The sequence below is a fragment of the Corvus moneduloides genome, chromosome 13, assembly GCF_009650955.1.
Source record: "Corvus moneduloides isolate bCorMon1 chromosome 13, bCorMon1.pri, whole genome shotgun sequence".
NCBI classification, from domain to species: Eukaryota; Metazoa; Chordata; class Aves; order Passeriformes; family Corvidae; genus Corvus; species Corvus moneduloides.
This window is the reverse complement of record NC_045488.1, coordinates 18869250-18879691: the sequence shown is the minus strand read 5'-3', so window position 1 is coordinate 18879691 and position 10442 is coordinate 18869250. Positions and strand designations below refer to the sequence as shown.

General features: G+C 61.5%; 1 protein-coding gene across 1 annotated transcript; it reads right to left on the bottom strand.

Moving 5' to 3' along the window:
* Positions 1 to 1553: 1553 nt before the first annotated feature.
* Positions 1554 to 7137, bottom strand: LOC116450648 (cytochrome P450 1A4-like). The gene is made up of 7 exons (XM_032123339.1): positions 7084 to 7137; positions 5036 to 5922; positions 4729 to 4855; positions 4413 to 4502; positions 4202 to 4325; positions 3678 to 3764; positions 1554 to 2203 (listed from the first exon to the last, which is right to left on the bottom strand). Exons 2-7 carry the CDS (start codon positions 5894 to 5896, stop codon positions 1897 to 1899), a joined length of 1596 nt encoding a protein of 531 aa, XP_031979230.1. The 5' UTR covers positions 5897 to 5922; positions 7084 to 7137; the 3' UTR covers positions 1554 to 1896.
* Between the last annotated feature and the right edge of the window lie 3305 nt (positions 7138 to 10442).

Genomic DNA, 10442 nt, shown 5'->3' with positions numbered 1-10442 from the left:
CATCAGCTCCACCCTCTTCGTTCCCTCCATGCCCTCCCAATCCCCTGTGCCACACCTCCACATCACCCCCATCACCCCCATCTCCTCCCCCCCTCCCTCCAGCCCACCGTCGGACACACGAACACGTCCAGCTCCCGCTTTCTCCCGGGCTCCGTGAGCACCGGGCTGTTTCGCTCATCGCCGGGAGGATCCGTGTGCCGCTGACCTTCCCGAGGCTGGGAATACGGGCTGGGCTGCGGACACCAATTAAAAACGGAATAATTCCGATGGCAGCCGCTAGAAATAACCTGGAGGTGAGCAAGGTCCTCTGCTTCATGGCCGCTTTCCACGCCACAACACCAAAATTAACAATAACTCCGTGCTCCGGCGGCGCTGGAAAGCCTGGAGGGCTGATCCCTGCAGGGATGCCACGTAGGGATGAGCAGACTCCAACTTTCCGTATACTCTCTCGTTATATCTGTGAGAATTTGATGTTTATTGCCTTTTTTCGTTGGTTTTTTAAGGGAAGTTGTGCAAAGCTTTGGATTTAATTGTGCTGTGAGATGGGGATGAGTGAAGCAGGCGATGGATGGCATGAAACATCCCCCCACGGCTCGCTCCCTGGAAGGCTGGGTTTGACCTGTTGCTTCCATTTTTTCCGGGATAGAAAGCTACTCCTGGTTTTTAGTGAAGCCCTGAACTGATCCAGAGCTTGGCATCACCTTTCTGCCGATCCCAGCTGAGACTTTGCACGGGAGAAGGACCAGAATCAACTCCCCTTGGGACAAAAAACTTCCCCCAATGACACTGGTGTCACAGCCCTCTCATTTCCCACAGGAAAAACCCCAATCCAACACACCAAGGCAGATTTTTAAGGATGATAGGGAAGCGTAGGGTGTTTTTAACCCCCCCCCCCCCCCGCCCAAAAAAAAAAATCATTTCCCAGTGGAATAAGACCAGAAAGAGACTTAAGAAATGTTCATGTAAGTATTTATTGGGTTAGAAATATTGTGTGGTTTCCATCCCAGCACACGGCTGCATTCCACACAGGCACAAACAGGCAGGAATTGCTGCTCCATTCACCTTCCCACTGGCTAAAGCTGAATGCAGCATAAGGCACCTCCTGCAGTCCTCAAACCCTTGTTCCCTTAACCGGTCTGGGTATAGAAATCTATTGCTTGATAAGGTAAAATAAAACAAACCCTGGTATTAAAAAAGGCAGCAAATACGCGGTTAGTCTGAAAGCCAGGAGCGTCCTGCTGTCCCCTGCCCCTTTTTCCCAGTCCTTTGATATTTTCCAGGAGGCTTCATGGTAGGGATGGATTTAAGGTCTCAGTTTGTGAGTGGCACTGCTGGTGGAATTTTGGGGCTTTTTTTATTGGTAGGGGCACCCAGGAGTTCATTCCATGAGTTTGCATTCAAGGAGTTGGGGTGTGTGGGTGCACCCAGCACGGGTCCCCTCGAGGTGGGCGCTGGTGCAGCCTCAAGAGCCCTTCCGAAGGCAGCGGGAAGCATCTGTTCCCCTTGGCACGAGGAGCTGGAGGCTTTGGAAAAGAGGCTCTGAGCCTGTGGGATAAGGCTGGGCAGGCAGGAGGAACCTGCAGCTTTATTTATGGTTGGATGGAGGGGGTTGCCCGTGGCGGATGGAGGACATCCCACCACATCCCACCTTCCAACATCCCCTGGATCTCTCCAAGAGACCTCTGGTGAGCATCCACGTGGGAAGGGGTGATGGAGCTGGCTTCGGGGACAGGAAGAGCCCCACAAAGCCGACTTTATCCCTCCCAGCTCCCAGTCCCAGGAGAGGAACGAGCCTCCAGTGAAGCCACACGAGGCGGGGCTGTGCCTCAGCAAAAGCAAGGCCGAGTGTCCGGCTGCCAGGGCGATCCCCTCTGCCAGGATCGCTTCCTCAGCAGCTTACAGAGAGCTTTTCATGGGAAAACGCTGCTTGATCTGGAAGGACTCGCACTTCTTGTACTTCATGGTCAGTCCGTACTGGGGGGTGACGTCCACCTGCTCGCCGGGCCGCAGGCTGAAGTGCAGCTGCTGCAGCAGCGTGGTGAGGAAGAGGAAGATCTCCCAGCGGCCGATGGCCTCCCCGATGCAGCGCCTCTTGCCCAGGCCGAAGGACAGCACCTTCTCGCTCTCTGTCCGGCTCAGCTCTGTCCCCGCAGGGTTCAGGAACCGCTCGGGGTTGAAGGCTGAGGGGTCCTTCCAGAGGGTCCTGGGGCAGAGAGGAGACACTCCTGAGGGAGCTGTTTGGTCACAGGATCGCAGAATGGTTTGGGGACATAAAAGCTTGTCCAGTCCCACCCCCTGCCATGGGCAGGGACACCTTCCACTTCCACACGCTTCCAGGGATCCAGGGGTAGCCACAGCTGCTCTGGGCACCCTGTGCCAGGGCCTCCCCACCCTCACAGGGAGCAATTCCTTCCCAATATCCCATCTAACCATGCCTTCTGCAGTGGGAAGCCATTCTTCCTTGTGCTGGTACTTATTGTCCCCAGTCCCTCTCCAGCTCTCTTGGAGCCCCTTTAGGCCCTGGAAGGGGCTCTGAGGCCTCCCCAGGTCCTGGCTCCAGAGCAGAGGGGCTCCAGCCCTCAGGCAGTGTGACAATTCTGACCCCCTGCGATGGGGTCGGTGACAAAGCCTGTCCTTGCAGGGAGAAGCCATGCAGCGCTGCCCCACTCCACCATCCCAAACAGCCCTTGGCAAGCTCCCTCCCTGATCTGAAACGCCAACTCCGTGTCAGACTCCATCAGCTCAGCCTATTGAAACCCCTGTTTCAGGCTCGGGCTGTGTTTGCCTGGGCAGGCACCGGAGGTGGATTTAATTCCGTGTACAACAGCCAGAGAAGCTGCAGCTTCAGCACAGGGGTCAGCCAGCAGCCCTTCAGAGAGGAGAAACCGAGACCAGAGGGTTTTCCCTTTTTGAATCCTCTCGGCAGAACTGCCCAACCTGTCCCAGATGGGCTGCTGGGAGGTGCCAGGTGGGATTTAACAGTGTCTGAGCTGGGAATTTCTGCTTGGATGTGTGGAATCCTCTCTGCCCCAAGGACAGCATTCCCACTCCATGCTCCTGCAGGAGCAGAAGGAATATTGGAAGCTTTCCAGCCTCTTGGGGTATTTGGATATGAATATCTTGAGCTTTGATCCAAGTACCCCATCTGGGAATCACCTCCTGGACCAAGCCTTTACTTCCTTCCCCCTGGAATGTCTCTGCTGGGGAGCAGTGGAGGGGCAGGATGGGGCTCTGCTTTCCAGCCCCTCCCCGACATTCCCAAAGCTCGTGACAACACGAGCCCATCGAGTGGAACAGGGTCACGTCACAACATTTTTCTCCCTTCAAAAGGGAACCAAGCAATTCCCATTGAGCACATCCAGAGCTGCCAGCTCGGATCACAGGACCTGCTTGGCAGCAGGATCGACTGATCCCTGACTATCCAGCAGCCTGAGCTTCCACATAAAGTGGGTAAGCCCTGCTGTTGGGGAGCTGCTGAACCAGGGGCCAAGTCAAGCTGGACCAGCTCCATGCCCAGGAGAGCCAAGGCTGAGCTCAGCCTCAAACCCACACTGTTGTTGGTCCAACCTGCCTTTTCCTACGTGATCCAGTCATTTTTTGGCACAAGGATCAGCGTCATCTGAGTGCCAAGAGAACCCAGGGCAGCCCAGATGAGCAGGGGGGGTTGGAATACTCACTCATCGTGGTTCACTTGCCACTGGTTGATGAACACGCAGGTGTCCTTGGGGATGTAGTAGCCGTTCAGCACCGTGGCTCTTGTCGTGCTGAAGGAGACACGGGAGGAAAGGGACATTAGAGGAGACCACAGCTCCGTGACGAGTCGAAGCCTGGCAAGTCCTGCCAGGGTTTCATCTTCCAAGCCCTATTTGTGCCCTTAAGACTGGCTAGGAAATACCCCAGATTATATTCGGGAGATTAAATAGTCTTGGTTACACTTTCCTCCAGCAGAAAAATTCCAGTTTCATTTCACAGCTCATTCCAGAGGAGTTGTGATGTGGTTTCTGCCCAGGCAGGAAGAAATATAAACCCAGGGGCATTCTGCCAGCAAAGATTTTTGGGGTGAAACCACCCTCAAAACAAAAGGGCAACAAGCTGGAATATTTCCCCCTCGCAGGGATCGATTCCCTGCCAAAATGGCACCTCCCAGAAAACCACTCCAAAAAAAACCCCCAAATAAGGTGTCAGCTGCTCCAGCCCGTACCTGTGTGGGATGGTGAAGGGCACGAAGGAGGAATGCCTGAACATCTCCAGGATAAAGGCTTCTGTGTAGGGCAGCATGCCCCGGTCCGACAGCCGCGGCCGCCTCTCCCGCCCGATGGTCTGGTCTGGGGGAGGTGGAGAGCGGGAAGAGGGTCAGGATCAGGGCTGACCAGAGAGGTTTGGCCCTGTAGGAAGGTGGTTCATGGGCTCACCGAGCTCTTCCTGGATCCTCTTCTGGATGTCGGGGTACAAGGCAACGTACATGAGGCTCCAGGACAGGGCCGTGGCCACAGTGTCGAAGCCTGGACGGGCATGGGCGAGGCATTTATTTACCACAAGAGGACAGGTGAGGGGGTGTTTCAGATTCCACCACCCCAGATGTTTGTTCCCCCATCAGCTGCCCCCAGAAAGCTCCGGTCACTTCTCAGGAGGGCGCCCAACAGCAGCTCCACACACCCAAACGTGGCCAACGCCAGCAGCTCCGTGTCCCCTCCCAGCCTCCAGCTGTGCCCTCAGAACCATTCCCACCTGCCCCAAAGAGGTCGTTGACGATGTGGATGATCTTCTCGTTGGAGAGCTGGACATGGGCATCCTCCCCGACGCTCTTCTCCTGGCAGTGCCCGATCAGCGAGTCTGTGATGTCCCGGATGTGCTCCTGGGGAAGAGCCAGCAGCTCAGGGACACCACGGACACACAGGGACGGGGAAACCTGCCCTAGATAGTGCTGGCTCGGGGGGAATAACCGCAGCTCGGAGCGCTCCAAGGGCCTTTACCGGGCCAGGCAGGGGGACTTGCAAACATCTCCACCCACATCCCAGAGCACCCAAGCCCTTACCTTATCAAAGCTGGTGTAATGCTCCTGCACAATTTTCTGCACAAAGGCGTTGAAGCGCCTGTTGATGTCCTTGAAGAGCTCCATGGTGCGGCTGGGGAGGTACCGGAGCAGGGGGATGAAGTCGGCGGGGTGGCCGCCCCCAGCCACCTCCCCAAATTCATTGCTGAGGTGCACCACGCTGAGCAGCTCCTGGTCGTCGTGCTCGTAGCGCTTGCCGAAGCACATGGCACAGATGACATTGGCCACCGACACCACCAGGTACTGGTTCAGGTCGAACCTCTTCTCCTCCTCCATCAGCTGCAGGAATTTGGTGACCAGGTACTCGGCCTCCTTGGACACGTGCTCCTCCAGCAGGCAGGTGGAGGACGAGGTGGGGCTGGGGGCGATGGAGAAGCTCTTCAGGGCGCTCTGGGCCAGCTTCCTGCGCGCTTTCCACACCTCCCCGGAGTCGGGGCTGAACGTCAGGCTCTGCCCGTTGGAGATGTAGTGGAAACTGGGCAGGTCCGGGCGGCCCATGAAGTCCTCTCCTTGCTTGACCAGGGCTTGCCTGATGGTGTCCAGCCCGCTGAGCACCAGCACGGGCCGCGTGCCGATCCGCACCTCCATCACGTCCCCGTACTGCCGGCTCAGCCGCGTCAGCGCCAGGTGCGTGTCCTTGCGCAGCTCCAGCAAGTTCCCCACCATGGGATACCCTCGGGGGCCCGGCGGCCTCTGCAGCCCCTTGGGCACGGGCTGCTGCTGCTGCTGCAGCCGCTGGAGCAGCAGGAACACCAGGCAGAACGCGGCAGCCACCAGCAGCACCTCGCTGGCCGACACCGCACCGTGGCTCCCCGCCGCCAGCGACATCGCAGCCTTCAGCATCGCCGCCGGTGCTTTAGGGAGCCGCCCTAAAGGAGGCAAGCAGAGCGAGGGGAAGGGCCCGCATCAGCGAGGGGCTGCGTGCTCTGCGTGTTCCTGACAGCGGCACGGGCAGCGAGAGCCCTTGAGCAGCTCAGCGGCTGGAGCTGCCCCTGCAGCACCGGGGCTTTCCAGGGGCACAGCTGGAGACCTGAAGAGACTCCAAATACACCCACCCATCCCCTAAGGGGCTCATCAGCCCCCCAGAGGCTTAGTGACACCCCTTTCCCCGCAGCAGATCCTTAGACTGGCACGCAGAGCCCTCAGGAATAAACCAAAGAGGCATTAGGAACTGGGGCAGGTCTCTGGGCTGAGACACTTGGAGCAGCGACAGCGCAGGACAGGACAGCAGCAGAGCTGGGCTTCACTTCTGATCCACACTTGCCACACTTTTCTGCACTTTGGAAAACTCCTTGAGCTAAAAAGCAGGCTTTTTGCTAGCCAGGACTGGGAGGAATAGGTCCCCCAACTTTTTCTATGCGTGCCAGGGAAGCAAAGGTGATCTCTTAACCCCAGGACCTCTCTTTTCTCCTCAAAGTCTTTTCCGGAGTGCATGACTAGAGGAGAGCTGATCCTGATTCGAGACACCGAGCCACCACTCGCCAGCAAGCTGAACACAGCAGTGCCAGGAATCGTCCCAAAGATCGATGGCTGTGAGAAATAACCCCGGCTGCAGCGGGGGCCAGAGGGATGGGTGCTCCCCGCTCCCAGCTCTGTCAGGAACCAGGGGATCATAGAGTCCCTCAAGTTGGAAGGGACTCATAAGGATCATCGGGTCCAACTCCCAGCTCCTCACAGCACTAAATCCTTCAGAAAACCCCGAGCAGGGGTGGGAGGAGGTTGGCTGCCAAATCCCACATCCCCTTGGGTCTGGCGGGGTGCCACAGCCCCCCACAGGACACCCCTGGGGGGAGGATTCTGTGGGGCTGTCGGGACCTTGCACCGCAGTGGCTGCAGCCCAGCTGGGACCCTTTCCCAGCGCTCAGCAGCGGGAAGACCCATGAGGGGAGAATTACCCCCGGCACCCCCCAGAAGCCACCTTCCAACAGGTAGGGGAAGGATGCTGCTGCTCGGAAAGGGGGTGGGGCCGTCGGCGGTGCCCTGGGGGAGCTGGAAGTGCCCCCCGGCCCCTGTCCGCGTCCGGTACTCACCTCGGCTCGGCTCGGCTCGGCTCGGCTCGGCTCGGCTCGGCTCGGCTCGGCGGGAGGGGCCCGATCCCGCGGCAGGTGCCCGCTCCTTGCGGCTCCTGCTTTATATGCATCGCCCCGCGCGCTGATTGGCCCGGCCGCCTGCCGTCACGTGACCCACGACTCCCCAAGAACACCGCGGACCCCCCCCCCAGACCCGGTCCCCCCCTTCCGCGGGGCTCCCCCCACGCGTGGGCTGCGGGACCCCCGCTCCCCGCGCATCCCCCGAGGGGAGGCTGCGAGCCGGGCGCGGCGAGGCTTAGGGAGGGAGGGAGGGGGGGTCCCGAGAGGTCGTGGCGTGGGGTGCTGGGGTGGGGGGGGTGGTATCGGTGCCGCCCGTGGGTTCCAGCCCGGGGCGGGCATCGCGTGCGAAGCGGGCGGGATGTTTGGGCAAACCCGCACCGCCCCGGTCACTCCAGTCACGCTACCGGCAGGATCTTAAAGGCGCCGGTCCCGCGCCCCGCTGCTCCCCAGGACCCCCCCGGGGGGGTGCCCCGGCTGCCCTGCTCCCCCCCAGCCACAGAGGGTTCCATACACCCCCAGCCGCGCCCCCCCGCCCCGGTGCCCGCAGCCCCGGGACATCCGCGGTGTCCGGAGCCGTGGGGACAGCGGGAGCGTGGGAAAAGCGTCCCGGGGCGCGCGGTGCCGGGCAGGAGGGGGGGACCGGGGCATGCAGCCCCCGCGGGGCTCCGCGTACACGCGGGGATGAGCGTGGACCAGCCGCCGCGGGGCCGAAGCCATCGCACAGCTCCGCGGGGGCTTTGGCCATCCCGCCGCCGGTGCGCCCGGTAAAGCAGAGCGGGGGCCACCGGCTCCGAGCGTGTCCCCCCACCTCACGCTGCGGGACCACCCCACAGACTACATAGGGTCCCCGTGGGGACGTGAGCGGCGGGGCAGCCCCGGGGGTCACGGTCCTGGCTGCCCCGGCCCGGTTAAAGATTGTCCAGGTTCGCGTGAGAAGCCGCCGTGCCCTCTGTCACCTCTGTTCCCTGGGGACAGGGCGACCCGAGGGGCGAGGTGGGGCTGGGATGGGGCAGAGGGTGCAGCCGAAGGGACGGGGGGCACGTCGGGGGCGTGATGTTCGGTGTCCAAATGCGGGCTCAGGCAGAGTTTGCAGCCCCCAACCTCGGTCCCCAGGGGGTGACAGGCCAGGTCCTGCCCTTCAAGGAGGACAAGGGGAGCCAGCTCGCTCCCAAATCCTGCCCCCCTCCGTCCGCATCGTTGCTCCCAGCCCAGCTGCCGCGAGGCGGGAGATAGGCCAGGGGGTCCCGCCCCGCCGGGGGGTCTCAGAGGTGACATTAGGGACATCGCGTGCGAAGGGGCTCCGGCCAGACCCGGGAGGGCCGCCCCGGTCACTCGCAGTCACGCTATGGGTGTGGGGGGGGGAAATGGTTTTTAAAGGACCAGGGCGGTGGCCTCACGTCCAGGAGCCTGGCCCGGGGTCAAGGCGGCGCCGGAGCAGCTCAGGATCAGCTCAGGATCAGTTTCCCCCCCGGCTGGCTGGGTGCTGAGGAGGCTGTGAGGGGTCCCCAGCCCCGGGGACATCGTCGGGGTTAAGAGGGGTGCCCTCTGCCACAGGATGCGGCATGACCCGCAAGAGGACAGCAGTGCCCCTTTCATTTGTGTCCCCTCGACAGGACACAGTCATCCCAGCCCTTACCAGCCGCGAGTGGGATAGAGGGAAGTGCAAAGCGAGGAGGTGCCAGTCGTGCCACCTGAAACGTCCCCTCGCAGCCCAAGGCCACACTGACCCGTGCCCCACGCTGCAGGGCTGACCACAAATATCACAAACGTGCCCCACGGCTCGGGACACGCGTCAGGGTGTCCCTAAACCCCGGCCGGGGATGTCTCTGGCACCGAGGCACCTCGTACGACGCGCGTGGGCACGCTGTGTGCTTGTGCCAGTGTCCCCACGTCCCTCCGGCGCCGGTGCGAGCGCCCGCCCGCTGTCCCTGCGCACGGACAGGCTGCACACGCGCCTTGCACGCACGGAGCCGCATCGGTGTGCGGGGACGCGCTCCGGGATGCCCGCACCCTCCGTGTCCCCCACAGGTCCGTGTCCCTCGTGCGCGGGCACCGTCACCCTCCCGCTGCCGCCTGTCCTTGCACGCACAGCCTGGCACGGATGGTGGCCGGCGGAGGGGAGAGCAAGACCCACCCGGGGCAGGGGGCCGGCAGCGTCCCCGCGGCTGCTCCCAGGCGGCTCCAGGGATCCGCGGGCTCGGCGAGGGGCGGCAGCCGGGGTGAGGGGGTGCTTTTGGGGTGTGAGGCTGCCTGGCACGCAAGGCAGCCGCTCTTAACGCTGTTCCCATCAGGAGGCACCCTGCCCTCGCAGGGCTTGGCAGCCACCGAGGAGCCGGGGAGGGCTGGGAAGGGGAGAAGGAGGCGCAGGTGGGTCCTGGGGAACCTCGCCGGGACCCTCCCCAGCTTCTCCAGAGCTTTGGGATATGATGGATGGGGAGTCGGTGGGTTCAGCATCAGCACAAGGGCCACCAAGGTCTGAAATGCTGCTGGGGGACTCACCCAGCCCCTCCACCCCCAACCCCATGGGTCAGGGTAGATCCACGGGGATGGGAGACTCTGGCTGGATCCAGCTTGCCAGGCAAGCCCTGCTCCTGCAGCCTGCCTCCCCAAAAGCGTTCCCAAGGGAGGGCTGCGGCGTTCCTGGGAGTTATCAGCAGGAATATGAGCAGCGGAGGTTTTGTAACTGTTCCTGACAAACATTAATGAACGGCGTCATTGCTATTAACGAGCCCGATTAGACCAGATGTTGAAAGCCTTTATTAAATATTAGCTCAGCTTTTACCTGGGCCAAATTCCCACTGGAATTTTCAGAGATTGAGTGCAACTTCGGGCCAAACCCCAAAAGCTTTGGCTCATTCCTGCTCATCCCAGCTGCACTTGCCAAACTCCCCTGAATTTTGCCCTGGCAAGAGCCACAGCCCTGCTGGCTCGAGCATTTCCCCATCGGGTGTCACCCAGTGCTTTCGGGGGGATGAACTGCCCCAGCCTTGCCCCGTGCTGCCCCTTCACCTCTCCTATCTGCCGGGCTCACCTCCTCCCCTCTGCCCCGCCACTCCTCCTCCTCGCTGCCTGTTTGCCCCGGAGGAGCCGGGGGAAGCGAGCCAGCCGCCTTCTCACGCAAACCTGGGCAATCGTTAACCTGGCCCTGGCTCTGCCCCCGGCCCGGATGATCCTGCTGCCACCGCTACCGGGACGTGGGAGCTGCCGGATGATTCCCCAGGGATGGATGGGGAGGGCTGGGGATGCCTTGCTGCAAACGCCTCCCCTCGCTCACAGCCTGCAGCTCCCAGCACCTCCAG

Coding starts and splice junctions, on each gene's coding strand:
- LOC116450648 (XM_032123339.1), bottom strand. CDS start 5,896: ATGCTGAAGGCTGCGATGTCGCTGGCGGCGGGGAGCCACGGTGCGGTG. Junction 4,856..5,035: donor ATTACACCAGCTTTGATAAG/GTAAGGGCTTGG, acceptor GCTCTTCCCCAG/GAGCACATCCGGGACATCAC. Junction 4,503..4,728: donor CAACGACCTCTTTGGGGCAG/GTGGGAATGGTT, acceptor ATGCCCGTCCAG/GCTTCGACACTGTGGCCACG.